Below are 18,402 nucleotides of genomic sequence, written 5' to 3' on the forward strand. Positions count from 1 at the left end.
ATTGCTGATTCTTATGGTAAGTCTATGTTTAACTTAATAAGAAACTGCCAAACTTTTTTCCAAAGTAGGTGTATCATTTCATATTCCCACCAGCAATGTATGAGAGATCCAGTTGCTCTGTATCCTCACTAGCAGTTGGTATTGTGGATTTTTTCATGCCATTCTAGTAAGTTTCTAATTGAATTTTTTGTTTTCTACTCTTGTATTTAGAGAATTCCTTACATATTCTGAAAATAGGTCTCACGTGAGAGCTGTGAATTGCAAATGTATCTCCTAGTTCATATCTTGTATTTTCATCCTCTTAACAGGGTCTTTTCTCATAGCAAAAGGATTTGGTATTGATAAAATTCAATTTGTTGGTATTTTTCTTTTATGATCATGAGTTTGGTGTCATGGCTAAGAACTCTGCTTAACCCTTAAGATTCTTTCCTATGTTGTCTTTTAAAAGATTCATGATTTCACTTTTCACATTTATATCTATGATCCATCTTGAGTTAATTTTTGTGTCAGATGTGAGGTTTATGTTGAAGCCTAAAAATGTACAGTTATTCTAACACCATTTATTGAAAAGCCATTTTTTTCTCCTTTGACTTGCTTTTGCTCTTTTGTCAAAATCTGTACTTGATGGGTTATTTCTGGCACTCTTTTCTCTTCTGTCCCGTTCCTCTACCAATACTACATTGTCTTTTTTTTTATATATATAAATTTTAAAGATATTTATTTAGTTGCACCGGGTCTTAGTTGCAGCACGTGGGTTCCTTAGTTGTGGCATGCAAACTCTTAGTTGCGGCATGCATGTGGGATCTAGTTCCCTGGCCAGGGATTGAACCCGGGCCCCCTGCATTGGGAGCGCGGAGTCTTAACCACTGCGCCACCAGGGAAGTCCCCCTCTTTCTGAAATTTTTTGTTTTGTTTTGTTTTTATATTTCCATATAAATTTAGAAAGCTTCTCTATGTCTACAAAAAATCCTTCTGAGATTTTGATAAAAATTGCATTAAGCCTGTAGATCAATTGGGGGAGACTTGACGTCTTTAATGTGTTAAGTCATTTTTCAATCCATAAACACAGTAGATTTCTCTCTTTATTTAGATCTTTAAAAATATATTCATCAGAGTCTTGTAATTTTCTTCATACTAATCCTGTGCATCTTTTGTTGGATTTAGACTGTAGCATTTCTGGGTTTTTTTGTGGAGCAATTTTAAGTGGTTTTGTGTTTTTAATTTCATTTTTGATATGTTTGTTGCTAGTACATAGAAATTCAGTTGATGTTTGTATGTGAATCTTGTATCTTGCAAACCTGTAAAACTCAATTTTAAGTGCTTTCCTCTCTTCTGTTTCCTGGAAGAAATGGTGTAAAATTGCTGTTATTTATTCTTTCAGTGTTTGATACAATTAAGCAATGAAACCATCTGGCCCAGAGATTTCTTTATCAAAAGGTTTTATACTGTGGATTGAATTTCTTTAGTATTTACAAAACTATTCAGGTTATCTATTTCATTTGGGGTGAGTTTGGAGAGTTGTAGCTTTTGAGGAATTTGTTGATTTTATCCAAGTTGTCAAATTTATGGGCATAGAGGTGTTTTCCCTTATTATCTTTTTAATGTCTTCTGAGTCTGTAGTGATATTTCTTCTTTGATTCATGATGTTGGTAATTTGTCTCATCTCTTTCTTGTAGATAGAAAAATACTGTTTTATCTATTGGGTCAGTTTCTTTTAAATCATACGTATAGACTACTTACATTTAATGTAATTTTGGTATGTTAGGATTTAAGTCTGCTAGTTTGTATTCTCTTTGTTCTTTCTGTTCTTCATTGATCTTTCCTACCTTCTTATGAGTTACTTGAACATTTTTTTAGTATTCCGTTTAAATTTATTTACAGTGTTAATAAGTGTATCTCTATATAATTTTTAGGTGGTTATTGTACATTTGCATAAATAACTTATATGTAGCAGTCTACCAGTACCTGTATTATGCCACTTCAAATGGAATGTAGAAACAGACCATTGGATAGTTGGGATTTTGTTTCCTTTTTGTGCTAAAGTGCCTGTCAGATGAACAACATTGCTCATGTCAGATTTCTCCGAAGTGACCATTGCAATACCTAATTGTCCTTGATGAAATTATGCAACTTGGAAAGACGTGTACATGATTTAACAATGTAACGGGTATCATGAAGGAAAAGGTATTTGGCCTGAAGGGAATGCAAACTTAGACTAAAAAGTTCTCATGAGGATTATTGCATTGATTATGTGCTTGTGCAACGGCATGTCTCCAGAATCTGGTCAAGGACCAGATTGCCAACTGAGGGCTGGTTTTAAAAAAAGAAAAAGAAAAAAGCAGATCTAGGAAGACACAACTATAGAAAGTAAGTCTTAAAATACCTTGAAAGGTGACTGTTGTGGGTTGAATTGTCTGCCAAAAACTTTTGTTGAAGTCTAAACCCCAAGGTACCTGTGAATGTGAGATTATTTGGAAATAGGGTGAAGTTAAGACGGGGTCATACTGGGTTAGGATGGGCCCGAAATCCAATGGCTGGTGTCTTTGTAAGGAGAGGGAGATTTGGAGACACATGAGGAGGGAAGTAGGCCATGTAATGACAGAGGCAGAGATTGGAGGGCTGCAGCTATAAGCTAAGGAAGACCAAAGATTGCAGCAACCACCAGAAGCTAGGAAGGATTCAAGTAATACAGTGACCCAAGGCAGAGTTTTTTCTAAGGATGCAGGGCTGATGAGATGAAATGTTCTGAACTTAACAGCCATCAGAACCAGCCTCACTGACAAATTATCTGGTCTGTGTCCCTCACTATAGGCTTTTCTCTTATAGAGGAGTAATTGTCAAGAAAGTGGGGACACAGTTTTTGAGGCACTAGCCTGCTGTGTTCCCCCCTTTGCCTGGCAAAGAATAAAGCCACCCTTTCTTTATCCTCCAAAAAAAAAAAAAAAAAAAGAAAGTGGACAACTGGGCAGATGATAGGAATGCTGAGTTAAATGCTTAGCAGCCAAATTTTACCAAGGAGCAGTACAAGATGATCAGAATTCAAAAGTCCCAAGAACCAAATATAAGGCTAACATTGAAGGGCTCAACAAATTATTTGGAGCTCACATTCAGCTGCAGTTGTCTTGGCAAGGACGGCCTTGAGACTGTGGAGATTCAAGGAGTTTGAGATTTCCACACTATTTCTAAGTCAAGCATGGTTTGTGTCAGGGAAGGGTCTAAGCCAGATATCAGGAAGCTCCACTGTTGTCAAAGCTCACCAGCCAGAGACCACCATGAACAGAACTGAGGTCAAAGTGCGGTTTCTTTAGCTAGGTGAGGACCTGAGGGGCATCCTTGTAAGAGGTTTTCGACTTGTGATTCAAAGAAGGGTTGAATCACAAAAGTGGAGGCTGGTAGTGATTTGGGTGCTGTCAGGAGCTTGGGGCTATTCAGTGATTGTGTACCTTGGTAATTTTATCTAGGAGGCAGTACATTTAAAGCAGAGCTAGAGTTACTCTTGGCCAAAAAAAAAAAAAAGTCATGTCAGAAGCAGGAGGTACATAATTACTTTTGTGGCTGCACAGTGTCTTTGTCTGTCTCTTGTTTGAGACATGCTCACTGAGTGGTTGTGCCCTGTCTCAGTCCACTGTGTTCACAGAGCTGCCTTTTCTGATCGTTGTTGACATATTGTGACCATTGTTTATATTTAGATGGGACTGTGCAGCCTTTCTATTAGTAGCCAAGGCTCTTTTTCCTTTTCTAGGGGCCTGGCCTGGAGACAACATTTATCAGTTCTGCCTACATTCCGTTGGTTAGGACACAGTCATGTGGCTACACCTAGGAGGCTGGGAAGTAGATTTTAGCTATGTGCCAGAAGGAAGTGTGACTTAAGTTTAGTAATTACATAACACTCTCTTTTTGTTGTTCTTCTTCTTCTTTTAAAACAATATTTTCTCTCTTTATCCCCATTCCCACTCCCATAAGACATATACCTTATTATTTAATATGTGTCCTTCAGATCTACCTTCTATATATTTAGATTCTATAGATTTTTATGAATCTTTGAAAGATGCATAGGATTGCTTTGAGTGCATTCTTAAAATGTAAATAAATGTTCATTGTATATCATTCAATGATTATTATTGAAAATTAATGATTATTAATTTTTTACTGTGTGTTTTTGAGATCTATGCTACTACATTCAAAATCTAATTCATATCTCCTGATTGCTTCAAAATATTACATTTTATTCATATTCATTTGACATTTTACTTATCGTTTCACCAAATACAAAAAGTCAAAAGCTTTGCTAACTTTGTCATATTTATTCTTCCAGTTATAAAGCACCCCTTGGTGGCTTAAGAGAATGGCAGTCATTTTATTCACAGATCTGCACTTTGGACTAGGATTGTCAGAGACAGCTCTTCTCTGCTCCGTGCGGCATCAGCTAGTGCTGGCAGTTTCTCAGCTGGCTGGGGCTGGAGTCAACTGAATGCTCAGTCACATCCGGTGGTTGATGTTGGGTGTTTGCTGGGGCTGTTTGCCGGAGCACCTACACACAGCATGTCCATGTAGCTGCTTGGCTTCCTCACAGTGTGGTGGCTTGGTTCCAAGGGCAGTTGTCCCAAGAGAGCAAGGCAGAAGTGCATGAGTTTCTTGTGACCTTGTCTCAAAGTCACATAGAGTCACTTCCACTGTATGTTCTTGGTCGAGGAGGACACAGAGGTCTTCCTAGGTTCACAGGGAGAAGACGTAGACCCCACCACCCAATAGAAGAAACGTCAATGTTACACAGTCAAAAAAAAAAAAAAAGGCACGTGGAATGGGATATATTGTAGTATCCATCTTTGGGAAAGACAGTCTGCCACATTTGTGAAAATTAAGAATCTGATTTGGATATAAAACATGATTTTGAGACTAATTAGCAAAGATTTTAACTGTGAAAATACAACTGTTTAATAGTCCAAATACACTCTTTCCTTTTGGACCAAGTACTAGATTGTGGCCAACAAACTCTTGCTCCCTGTATCCCTAGACTTTTTCTCTTAAGTTATCAATATCTTTCCCCCCGGTCCTTATTTTTTATGTGATCAATTTAACAGATGAGATCAGCCACTTCCTAGAACATGATTACAAAACCTATGCCCACCTTGGGTGTCATAAAGAGAAACTGATTTTTTTTTTCCTTCAGAAAATACAACTTATGAGAAAGAAATAGTAACTGGTTCTCAGGCTCTTTCTCCTTTTGTTTTGTGCTGCTGACCAGAGGATCTTTTATGTACTGGATATTCTGATTCGACTCGATGCCCTCAATACACAGTGTGACTATTCTGAAAGCTTATTGTTTCCATCACTAGACAGTAGATCCATAATTTTTGTGGTTCTCATGCTTTTTTCTCCAACCTGTTCTCTCCCGAGACTCCATTAAACATGACGGTGCTTGAGGAAAGCACTGCCAACATAGCTCTCTGCCTTTCTTAAGGTGATAGGATGTGAGGAGAATGGGGAAGTGTTCTAGCAATCAGTAGGTCTAGGAGAGGTTGTAGTTGAGTTCACCTAGGCCTATCAAGTCTTGATTTCTATACATCGTTTTAGCCATATCCCTCAAAATCCAGAAAGACTGTAGCCAGATAGATGATAATGCATAGCATAGCAGTGTTTCCCTTTTAGATAAAGTTTTCACCAAAGCAGAAAATCACAGGTAAAACAGTAACGTGGGCCAGTCAAGTCCATCCCTCTTTCATCTTGAATCTCTAGGCTAAGATGAGATCGGTCTTGGGCTTTTGTTTTCCCTCATTTGTTTATTTAGTGGAAATTTTCAAATGTATACAAAGGTATTGAGAACAGAATAGTGAACTCCCATGTACCCATCCCCTAACTTCAGCAATTACCAGCTCAAGGCCAATCCTGCAGTGTGTGTTCTCCTTGTTCCTTCCCCAAATGTATTTTAAATGCATTATTTTAAAGCAAAACCTTGAAACAGTTTCATCTGTAAGTACTCAATATGTATGTGTGAAAGATAGAGACTCTTTATAACCACAATAACATTATCACACATTTAAAAATAAGCACTTCTGGAGGCTGTTGAAACACGCAAAAGGTGTATTTGTAATTGAAGAGCATGAAGCAAAGTTACATAACATGAAAAAGGAAGTTTTAATCTCCAAAGTCCTGGAAGAGGTTCCAGTTCAGCAGGTCTGTCTGATGTTGAGAGCTACACCCTGTCTTTCTGTCCTTCTAATAAATCCCCTCCTTTTGTGATAAGACTGATCTGTTAGACTTTCATGATTTACATGTGGAACTGTCACGACAATCCTCCTGCTATGTAGATAACCTTAATGTTACTCTTTATTTCTCTCCATACTCTTTGATTTCTCACACTACTCAATTTAGTTATAATAATAATGCCATCAGCTCCCATTTATTGAATGCCTATCACGTGCCAGACACTCTACCAAGTACTTGACATTTAAACCTGACAACAACCCACTGAGGACGGTAATTTCCCTATTTTGTAGAGGAAGAAATAAAAATTTACATGGATTAGGTCATTTGCTCAGGTTACACAGTTAATAAGTATGGAACCAAAATCCTACCCAGGTCTTCCTAATCCTCAGTCTGTTTTCACACTCTGCCATGCTGGACCTGACAGTCATGATTTTTATTTCCTAAAAAGCCAGTACAGTTCTGTAGCATCAAGCTGTGAGTTGTTCATCAAACCGTTTCCTCCTATTGCCAGGCACATGACTAGACTCCTTCACTGCAGTTAGGCTTGGCCACGTGGTTGAGTTCTACCTATGAAAGGTGAACAGAAGAGTTATGCCCTATTTCTTGGCCAGGCCCAATAAAACTTCCCATTTGCTGTCCTCTATTCTCTGCTTGTGCTGTTTAGTTTATGGTGCCTAAAGTGACCTTGGAAACCACATGTTGACGATGGCAAAAACCGACAGCCTGGGTCCCTGACAGAGGCCCCCTGCCACCAGTCTCAAACCTCGTTGAACTATTTATATGAGCAGGAGATAAACTTCTGTTGTATTTAAGCCATTATGTATTTAGAGGTCTATTTATTACAGTAGTTAGCCTTCCTTAATTTTTACATACTATTTCAATTATGCTTTCCTGGGTAACAAACCACCTCAAAATTTTAGTGGCTTAAAACCACAGTCTTAACTCACGATTCTGTGAATCAGAAACTTAGGCTCTTGCCTATACTTGTTGTGCAGCTACAATCAGCAGGTGGGCCAGCTGGGGACTGACTGGTCTAGCATTGCCTGACTCACACGCCTGGAGATAAGAGTGGCTGCTGGCTGGAGCACGTGTCTCCAGCAGGTTTGCCTGGGGTTATTCACGTGGTAGTGGAAGTGTTCTCTGCAGCAAGAGTGGGCAAGCCCCGATCTGCAAGTACTTTTCAGGCTTCTGCTTGCGTGTGTTTGCCAGTGTACCATTATCCAATGTAAGTCACAGAGGTAGAGGGAAATTAATTTATTAGGGAGCATTTACTGCAGCACTCTCCCATATATACTAACAGTACTAATGCACAAATTAGGCAAATCGTTCACATATGTACAACACCTCAGTCGCATATTTGATAATAGAGTGCAGCTTTTTTTTTTTTTTAATCTATTTATTTTTGGCTGTGTTGGGTCTTCATTACTGTGCACGGGCTTTCTCTAGTTGCGACGAGTGGGGGCTACTCTTCGTTGCGGTGCACGGGCTTCTCATTGCTGTGGCTCCTCTTGTTGCGGAGCACGGGCTCTAGGCATGCGGGCTTCAGTAGTTGTGGCACGTGGGCTCAGTAGTTGTGGCTTGTGGGCTCTAGAGCTCAGGCTCAGTAGTTGTGGCGCACGGGCTTAGTTGCTCCGTGGCATGTGAGATCTTCCCGGGCCAGGGCTCAAACCCGTGTCCCCTGCATTGGCAGGCGGATTCTTAACCACTGTGCCACCAGGGGAGCCCTAGAGTGCAGCTTTAAGGCTGTTTTCATAACCCCTGAATCAAGTTGTAATATCGGAGTTGGTTTTAATAAAAATTATATTGATTTTGTTTTAAAATTACATTTCAGGTTTATATATAAAAAGTGAAATATTTACCAATACATGATAAATTCATAGCATTGGCATTGTAACAGTGATGTTGTAGCTTATGGCCTAAATTTACCTGAGGTTTAATGAATCCAATTTATCAAGATCCTATGGATTTGTAGCCAAATCCATACTTTAAAACAATCTTTAAAGGGCTAAACTTAGATTCACCCTTATTCAGAGCAACTTGTAAGAAAATGATTAAGTTCTAAGTTCAGTACTTCTTCACTCCCTTAACTTTTCCTTTATTAGGCCACACTGAACCACCTGTAAGGGCAGAATGCTTTCCTCCACTGCTCAGGGCAAAGTACTCTACAGTGCCTTACCTCCACAATGCTATTGATATGGTGGTTAAAGGCCTGAGTTCTGGAGCCAGAATGCCCAGGTTCACATCCTGTCATTTCTGCTTGTTGTGTGACCCTGGGCAATTTAACTACTCCGTGCCTCAGTTTCTTCACCTATAAAATGGGAATAATTACCACAACCTAACTCATAGGGATGTTACGAGGATTAAATGAGATAAAGTATCTAAAAAAGCCCTTTAGTTCAGAGCCTAATAACCCAGGTTATAAGAGGTCATACTGATTTTCCTTTCTTTTTAAATTTCAGCTTTCTTGAGGTATAATTGACAATTTTATTTTTAATTACTCTTCAGACCTATATATGAGAATGAAATATTTACAAATACATTATAAATTTAGGTTTGTAGGAGATTGCCTATTTTCTTAGGAGATGCATGCTAAAATATTGAGATAAAGTCTCATTTGAAAGTTGTATAGCAACTTTCAAATGCTATACAAAAAGAAAAAATATGTGGAAAATATAGAACGATAAATATGGTGCCATGTTAATACTTGTTAATATATGTAGGATATGAATGTTCATTGTATTATGTCAAGTTTTCTGTAGGTTTTAAATCTTTCATAATAAAATTTGGAGGGAGGATGGAAATACTTGCCCCAGTTCTCTCAGTGTCTCATTTTTCTTTTCATTTCTTCTTCCTCCCTCTCTGTTATCTCCCCCAAATTGTCTCTCACATCTCTCCCACGCGGGGCCCCTTGTCTCTCCTCATCTACAGGTTATCTCTTTATTATGTACTTGTTAATAGCCACAGCTTAGTGTAAGTGGTTAAAGATACAAACTCTGGAGCCAGACTGTCTCTGTTGGAATATCTGCCATCTCACTTATTGTGTGACCTTGGGCAAGTTACTTTAAACTCTCTGTAGCTCAGTTTCCTCCTACGGTTATGGTTATGGTAAGGAGTAAAGAAACAATGAGTATCTATAAATGATTAGAAGAGGGTCTGGTATATTGTCAGCCTCTGTAGGAATTTGCCATAATGATAATAATAATCTCTTGGTGTCCCTCATGTCTTTCCTTCTGTTCAGTGGTGATAGGCCCTGGAGCCTTCCTCCTGAGGAGAGGGAGTTGGGAGAAGACTGCAAATGCTTCTTACTTAATACCTTTTTTTTTTTTCCCTGAACACAAAAGGAATTGAAGTGGGCAAAAATCCTCCTGAAAAAGGTTTCCACATTTAGAATAAATACGTTCTACTCTGTTTTTGCTTTCTGATTTCCCCCTGAAGAGATAATTATTTAACAGTAAAATCTTGCATTAACCCTGGATGTTGGTAGTGGCATCAACACCTTACCCCTAACCTCACAGGCCCATCTAGTCTGCACTGTCTTCTCCTTTCTTACTCTTGAAATGGCACAGCCCTTCTTCCTGTACGAAGGTCAGTCTCTCACCTGTGCTGGAGATCCCAGCCTCCTCACCTTCTGAGGAACCTTGCATTCTCATTTACTCCTTCTCTCTTCTGTACTCACCTCTCCCTCCCAATTACGTCTTTTCCATGAACATTTAACTCCTTCTCATCTTAAGTTGGACGAGGGAACCCTCCCTAGATTCCATATCCCCTTTGAGCTACTGTCTTATCTTTTCTGCTTCACATGATATTTCTTGAAAGAGATTCTCATTTTCCAGTTATTTCTCAGCCCACTCCAGTGGCTTCCCTGCTGTCAGTTTAACAAAACAGCTGTTACTAAGGTGACCCATAAACTGTATGTCACTAAATCCTCGGGCATTTTTCAGGACTAACCTTATTACTTTGACTTACAAAAACATTCAACAGTGTTGACTGTAATCTCCTTATTGAAACCTCTTTATTCACCATTGGCTATCTGTTGTTCTGCGAATAATAAAGTACTGTGTCTCTGACCCAGGAGTCTCAGGTCTCATGCTAGCATCCATGAAACGGTGTCTGACTTATTAAATAACTTGTGAGTGGGCTAAATTACAATCCCAGACATGACACTAACCATCATATTCCTAGCAGCCCCACAGTGCCTGGCATGAAGTAGGTGTTCAGTATTTATTTGTGAGATGGCTGGATGGACGGATGGACTTTCTCAGCTCTGCCAAGACATGGCAGGGATAAGACCTTTCAGAAGAGCCACCCAGGTTCTGGAATTGTTCTGGGATTGTGAGGGAGACAGCTGAGAGAACGTGAACATTAATTTGATCTGAGGTTTGTCTGGGTTTATGTGTCTAATTGGAGAGTATTTTGATCAGCCAGCTTCTCTTCTGAAATGTAAACCATCTGACAGAGGTAATCCTATTAGTTCCATTTTATTCTGAATTAGTTGAGTTGGTGTAATGTTCTAATATTTAGCTGAGTGTAGCGGTGGTGCGTGGGGAGGGCTGATGTGGGAGGTCGGCAGCTTGCGGTGGGCAGAGGCCTGGGTTCTCTTTCGAAGGGGGAATTCTGGATATTCCTGGGTTTCTTAGAGAGGGTGTGCAGGTGGGCGAACCAGGAAGTGAGAGAGAGAAGTGGGGTAACAGCAAAGGCACACTTGGTCAGCCTCAAGATCTGCCCGAAGCCTGCTGGCGGTCGCTGTGGACACACTATAGGAATTCATCTCTGAAGCTGCTGGTGCCAGAGTGCTTCAGACTATAACTGTCCCTGTAAGGATGGACTGTTCCCCTTTTACAAACAGCATTTTTTAAAGTAACCTAAGCAAAGTTTTACATAGAATAAAATTGTTTTCAGGACAGATAAAAGAGTGAAAAGAATGCATGAGAATATTAAATGTACAACTATTAAGATTTCTTGAATTAGAAGCTGAATAATTGTGTAGAAAGGCAAACAGCCTTTAGGGTGACAGAGGGGTTCTTGGAGTTGACAAGGGTGACAAGAATTATCTAGGGTTTGACTCTCAACAGGAGGGATATCACCCCAAGGGGGTAAAAATTGGTTCTTGGGGGACAAAAAAGAGCTTAGTGATTCAATGGCCTGCATGGCCAGGGTACCTAAACAGAAATACAGTATATTTGTGGTATTAGAATTTCATGGTGGGAAAGGGCATTAGGTAAAAATGTCTTAAAAGTCTCCTTACAGGGCGATAACAAAAAAAAGTTGAGAAACACTGGACCTGTTGATTCAAATGGAAGGATTTTGTTGACCACCAGTGGGTCCCCCTGGGAAGACGAATTGGAAATGTGTGTTGACTCAGCGGAAGGAACAAGATCTCACATGTTGTCTAGTGAGTATCCACTGGGAGATCTAAAAGCAGCGGTGGGCAGCTGGGCCATCCCCCAGAGCTGCTCAGTAGGTGATGAGCTTCTGGCTCCATACAGATTCAGTGCCCGGGATGCCAGGCTGATGGCCCCAGACACACGCAGCCAGTTCCTGGACACGGCAATACGAGGGTATGAATTGGGTGGGAGTTCAGATTCCAGTAGTTAAACCACCCACCTTCCACCCTCCCGGTTTGTTTTGTGTGTTCTGTTCTTAGCTACCTCCCTCCCTACTCTTCTCTCCTGCTAGCTCTCAAGACTCCCATTATTCATTTCTGCTGCAGGCAGGGGGATCAGTAGCAATGTTGAATGAAAAGAATGCTAGAAACAGAGAACCACATGCTGACATCAAAGAAAGAAATGACCTTCAGCCATATGATTTTAGTGTGGAAAGCCAGATAATACACTCTAACATCTGTGAAATCAGATTAAAATGCAAATAGACTTTTAGCTTTCCTAATCCCTGCTTCTGAATAGGACCTGGACATGCAGGTCCTTAACAAAATAAAAATGAAGACAATATCAGGTATGGGGAATGGTTAGTTCTTACCCCACAGGTATTTGGCCTTGGAAATGGCTTCCGGTCTCTCAGCTTGCTTGTAAGTCTAGACTTTGCTATCAGTTCGAAAATGGCAATGTTGTTTCAGAGGGGCTCTCAAGTGTGGGAAGGATGGCCTAGCACAGTCTCCCCTTTTGCCCTATCCCTGATGCTCATTAAGGTCATGCTAGAAGGGAAAGGTCTGATTAGGTAACCAACGTTGCTACTTCTGGAGCTCTACTACATGTCAGGCACTGTTTTAAGTGCTTTACATATATTAATTACTTCTCATAACCAAACAACCCTGCAAAGGGAGCACTATTATTACAGATGGGAAGTTCAGGCACAGAAAAGCTAAGTCACTTGTCCAAGGTCACACAACTTCTGGTAGCACTGGAATTTGAACCCAGATCCTCAATATCCACAGAACTTGCTGTAACTCTGCTGTTTATATGCCTTGCGGCCAAATCTCCCTAACTTAACACTGTCTGTGAAGTCATGGATGAATGGGCTTACAACGAAGTTGCCCTTAACACCATGTACTTTGGATTTTTATGTAAGTAGAACATTGGGTCAGTCATCAGGCCCCCTGCACAGTTGAATCCTTTAGGCCACTTACATAATGGACTAATTGCTGGATACGTGCTGCCCTCTTGTGATGAAAATAATCCCAATACGACCTTCTCGAGCTCTCCGGAATGCACCTACTTCCTTTAGTCCAGTCCCATGGTTGGGGGGTAGAAGATGTGTGGGCTCTGAAAAGTCAGACTCTGTGTCACCTGACATTCTCCAGGGTGTTCCTAGCCTTGTGACTCTCAGTCAGTGAGGCTTGTAAACGTGACTCCAGAGTCCTGTAACTTTTAGCACCATTAATATAGGAGAAAAGACCAGGCTTCCCAAAGGGACACTAAAGAGACCCCACCTGTGTCCTTGGGGGAAGAGTTCATTTTGTTTAACTTGCCCTAGTGGATTGGGATCAGGTTTAAGAGGCTTGGCAGAAAAAAGGTCAGTTGGAGAATGAACTGAAGGTCACAAACTATCAGAACAGAGGGAAAATAAAGCCAGCAGAAGGCCTGTGTTCTGGTTCTTGCCATAGTGATAATACAGCATGTGGCCTTGGGCAAGTCGCTTTTGCTCTCTGACACCAGTGTCTGCACTGGCAGAGTAAGAGGGTTGAACTAAGTGAGCTCAAAATCTTAGATATTACCAGGTCCAACCTTCTGCATTTGCCAAAATCCCTTTCCTAAAGGGGTTGCTTCGCCACCACCCCCCCATTTTTATAGGCATCCTCATTAGTAAAACAAGATACATATCCATACTCACTAGTTCTCAGTTTCCTCACTCGGGAAATAATCCCTACTGGACAGGGTTGTTGGGAAGAACCAGTTTCCATTTGACCCAGTGCTAATGGGTTCAGTCAGACTGGGTTTGTTTAGGCAAAGACACGCACACATACAAATGTTTAAAATCAAGGAAGACTGATTTTGAAGATACACCCACCCAGTTATAAGTGACTATCTTCACAGTGCCACTTGAAAACATGTTGATTTATGGGTTACTCATTGTTCCCTGCAGCTGTAGTTATTACCAGTGCCTGTCTGTGGCTGTAACACATCTATGTGTGTGGGCAGTGCCTGGGTACCATCTAGGGTGAAGGGTCCAGGGCAGGGAGTCTCATTCCTATTCAAAGAAGACATTACATTGTTCTGTAACTTCCACCTGCTTCCAAACCATTTATTAGACCCTTATACTTGATGGGTTCATGCAGATTGAAAAAAAAAATAAAAATTCATGGCAAGAATCTTTGACTTGCTAATCCCACTCCAAAGAAATAATCCTAAAGAACTTTTTACTTCCATAGAAATGTCTTTAAGAATCACCACGACCACCACAGCCAGTCTGGAAACCTGAATGTCTGTCTAACACTTGCGACATAATTGAGCAAATTAACAAACCAATAGAATACAAATGATAATTATAAAGATTAACAATGTGGGAAAATGATTGAAAGAAATTGCAAATGTACACTGTGATTGTAACTATGTAAAAAGATGTCAAAATAGTCGACCTTAAAAAAGAAATTGTGACATGGATGAACTTTGAGGACATTGTGCTAAGTGAAATAAGCCAGTCATAAGAAGACAAACACGGTATGGCTTCACTTATATGAGGGACCTAGGATAGTCAAAATCATAGAGAAAGAAAGTAGAAGGGTGGTTGCCAGGGGCTGGGGGGACGGAGAAATGGGGAATTATTGTTTAATGAGTATAGAATTTTGGTTTTACAAGAAGAGTAATTCTGGAGATGGGTGTTGATGATGGTTGCACAACATATGGATGTGTTTATACCACTGAAATGTACACTTAAAAATGATTAAGATGGTAAATTGTATATTATGTGTATTTTACCACAACAAAAAACTCTCCGAGTAGGCAAAATATGGAAAAATAGCATGCAAAAATAAGTAGCTGTGTTAGCATTGTGTTATTATAAGCATTATTTGAATTTTTTCCTTTAATATTGTGATACTGCTTTTGTAACACAAATGTGACAGAGAGAAAAAGTCAAGGAAAAAAATTCGAGTTATTTCCATATTTGTTATTTGCCCAAAAAAGCACCTAAGTAGTCTTGGGGAAAATCAGAAACTTATTTAACATCCTTGAACTTATTTTATAATTTACTATTGTTTAAAATCTTTTTTTTTTTTTTTTTTTTTATTACAGATCATCGGGGGCCTGTAATCTTTTCAGTGCTTAGTGCTTCTAAAAGTTTTAAGCTGGTCTTGGGTGCAGTTAATTCAGTTTTAAGTGAGAATCACGCTGGGATGACCCCTGGGCCCTGCAGCTCTGCTGCCAGCCCATCTGTGTGGTCACATGAGCTTTGTCCTCCTTACCAGCTAATTCCACTTTCATTAAAATTCCTCTCTATGGACCTGGGATAATGGTCATGGTTCTGCCTTTCAGCTCCAGAGCAAGGATTTTTTTTTTTTCCTGTAAGTGAGCAATTAGTTACTGGAAATAGATGTGTGTAACACCTGGAAGTGGACGAAAACACCGATGAGCCAAATGCTCCTTCCCAGTTGGGCAGCTGAAAGGGACACCTGGCAAAGGCTGGAGGGCCTGGCTTAGTGCAGTGGTGCCGGCTCCCACTCTGCTCTTACTGTGCAGTGAAGACCTGGATGTGCCTCCCTCTGTTCAGTGAGTGACACTTAAATGGTAGGGCTCTTTGGTAAGAATGATGGCAACTAACAGCTATGCTTTTCACTGATGGAGCCAGGATATTGCAGGAAGCTCGGTGTTGAATATTTTTAGAGTTGACTTTGAGAACTTCCAGTCCCATATTTGACCTTGTTGGGAAGTTCCCTAAGCCTAAGAGTGTAAAGAGGACACCTGGGGGTGCCATTGTGAGCAGAAATGAGAAACGTTGGTTTTATAATATTGTATATTGAGCACTGACCCTGCACTGGGCATTGTGCTAACTGCTTTCCATGCTTCAACTCATTTAATCCTCACAACAACCCTGGGAGTCAGTACTCTGGGATTCCCATTTTTCAAGGAGGAAATTGAGATTCTGACAGTCTTAAGATGTGGCCCAAAGCCCCACAGTGATTTGACATGGCTTATTTTATAAGATCCAAATCAGCAAGGACAAGCTATAAACGTAGTTCTGAAATACAGGAGCTATAGTTTCTCTCCCTAAATCAACTCACAATTCCTGTGGAAAGAAACAGTCATATCCTAAGTTTGTGGAATTCCTTTTTTCCCCAAATTTTCTGTTATCTTTTTCTTAATTAGGAAAAGTCTCCACTTCTCTGCACAGAAGCTCACCTGTGGGTAATGGAGAACTTTAGTGAATTAGGAGCCAGATTTTACTTTTATAAGAAAAATAGAAAATCTCTCATTCACCATCTAAAAGACTAAAGTATTTCCAAGTTAGAATTTAAGCCAACCACACACAAATTTAATTTCCCTTAGAGGCAGCAGTTTTAATTTTGATAGTCTCTAAAAGCAGTCATATTTGGTAGTTTCTTGATACATTTTAGACTCAAAAGTTTAGTTTTAGCAGTTTAATCAAGTAGGAATTTGTCAGCTGAGAAGTGTGGTTCTCTCACTCGACAAGCCTGAAGTCTGTTTGAAGCACCCTTGACCAGTGCTCATTCGTTTGTGCTTTCTGGGCACATCTGCTGCCCAGAATCTCTGGTAGAGTTGCTGCCTCAGGGGCTATTAGGCAAATACCCAAATCTGGGGGTGCGGGCAGAGTGGGTAGAAACCGCCAAAGCAGTGCCTTAGGGGAATGGCCCCCATGTGGCTGAGTGACTGTACAGGATTTTGCCCCTAACTTTAAGGACCAACTTCCTGAATTGTACCCTTCCTAACAGGGGCTGCTGTATAAAGTCAGGCTGGACTTCTGAGAACTCCAAGGTACTGTTGGAGGGCCCCCTCACCCCTGCCCCTCTCATGCTTGGCCCCTGTCAGCTCGGTGCCTCTTGCCACAGTGGGTCCAGGCCCACCTCTGTCCTCCCCTCGGCAGTGAACAGCCAAGGAAGGTAGTGGACGTCAAACCCGGCCTGCCAGGGCCCATCATGGCACGGTGCTGAGGGACGTGAGGTTTGGCCGTGCCAGCATACCCTGGCCCCAGCCATTGGGGACTCGAGCTATTCCCTCTGAGAAGCCACCTGTGTGGATCGGGTGGTCAAATGGAGAGGCCTCAGATGCTTCCTGTGCTTTTTTCGGTCCCTTGGTGGGTGGAGAGGCCTGCGAAGGATCACACTGAGGGTGCCTCTTGCCTTCCCTCGTCAGGCTCTCCTCACAGCACGTCACCCCAGGGCCCCACCCCATGCAGTAAGTGCCTCTGAAGGGGTCACAGTGTGCTTGCCAGGCCAAGTCCCCTTTTAAAATCCCAGACTCAGGCAGTTAGAAAAAATGAGTGTTTTCAGTATTTTACTAACAAATGAATTGGCAAAAGAACAAGTTCTCTCGTGATACCTCCCCCTTTCCCCCATTTAGCGTCCACCAGGTGCCCGCCGCGGTGGCAGGGGTCTGACGTGCTCGCTGGGTTCTCAGCGGCTTGCCTTGCCTCCAACTCAGTCACTCGCACAACTGCTCGGGGGCAGGAAGAGACTTCCCTTCCTCAAAAGGGCAAGAGAGAGAGAGAGAAGCTCCTGTTTGGATGCCAGGGCCACATGGGCAAGCCAGGCCTTATTCCTTTTGGAGGACGGCGCTGGTTCTTCTTCCTGGGACAGAGCACCTCTGCCCACAGCATCAGTCTTCCGAAGGTCAGCCCCGACCCACGAAAGCCCTGCGTGGAGCCTCAGCATTACGAAGGCATCGTCCTGTCCCTCAGACTGGCTAAGAGGAGGGCATGCTGCGATCTTTGTCAGCAGACGGTGAGACTCCAGGACTAAGACGTAAGCCCATGGCGGGTCCTTCCTTTGGCACTAAGTCCCCACAGAACCTTGGATGAGTCAAATCCCCACACTGTACCCCCCTCAGTATCGACAGCTGTGAAGTGGGAATAATATCAACACATGGGGAAGTACTGAGGAGGAAGAGAATGTTGCAGGTAAAACACTTTTGTTCATTGAGCGCCTTTTCCCCAAGAAACATGGCACCAACATTGCACCATGTCCCCAACTCTGCACCATGTCCCCAACTCTTCATTGAATGCGGCAGTGACCGACTCACTCTCCCTGGTCTTCGGGCAGGCGTTTCTATGAGCTCAAAGTCTCATTCCTCTAATTTCAGATTAAAATAATCATGGCTATGCATTAACATCTCTTCAGAGTATGTTTACGGTCACTAAAACGGCTCATTCTTTTCCTGCAGAATTGTAACAGCTACTCAGGGACTCTGCCAATCAGAGTACCTGCACAGAGCTCATTTTGCACCACGAAGGCAGGAATCCTGGAAGTTCCACCTCGGCAGACACTGGATGTTTCAGACATCCAAGACAGGCAACTGCACAGAGTCACCCCCAGGGCCAAGACCCACCCACAGGAAAACATCCCCTCAGAAACAGACAATCCGCTTCTCGCCTTCAAAGACTTTGGCCTCCTCTGGCTTTATCAAGTTTCCATTTAAGCTGTTGGAGAAAAACAAAGAACACAAGTAAGTGAGAGACTATTGTTATGCTCCTTCCCATTATGTGTTCCTAACACACTATTGTGCTTCACACAACCCTGAAATTAAGGAACAGAATCTGTCCAACACTTGTTTTTTCTTTTTTCTTTTT

General features: G+C 41.5%; 1 protein-coding gene across 3 annotated transcripts in view; it reads right to left on the reverse strand.

Annotated features, from left to right (window-relative positions):
- The window catches only part of NOD1 (nucleotide binding oligomerization domain containing 1), a 143,074-nt gene that overhangs the window by 24,605 nt on the left and 100,067 nt on the right, over positions 1-18,402 (reverse strand). For all 3 annotated transcript variants that reach the window (XM_082471737.1, XM_082471736.1, XM_082471738.1), the window contains one exon: positions 1-18,252. This exon is cut by the window's left edge and continues 24,605 nt beyond it. In XM_082471737.1, coding sequence (XP_082327863.1) covers positions 18,180-18,252 — 73 coding nt within the window. In that variant the 3' untranslated portion in view covers positions 1-18,179. The remainder of the gene's footprint in view (positions 18,253-18,402) is intronic.

The sequence above is a fragment of the Balaenoptera physalus genome (assembly GCF_965194825.1).
Source record: "Balaenoptera physalus genome assembly, chromosome: 8".
Taxonomy (NCBI): Eukaryota; Metazoa; Chordata; class Mammalia; order Artiodactyla; family Balaenopteridae; genus Balaenoptera; species Balaenoptera physalus.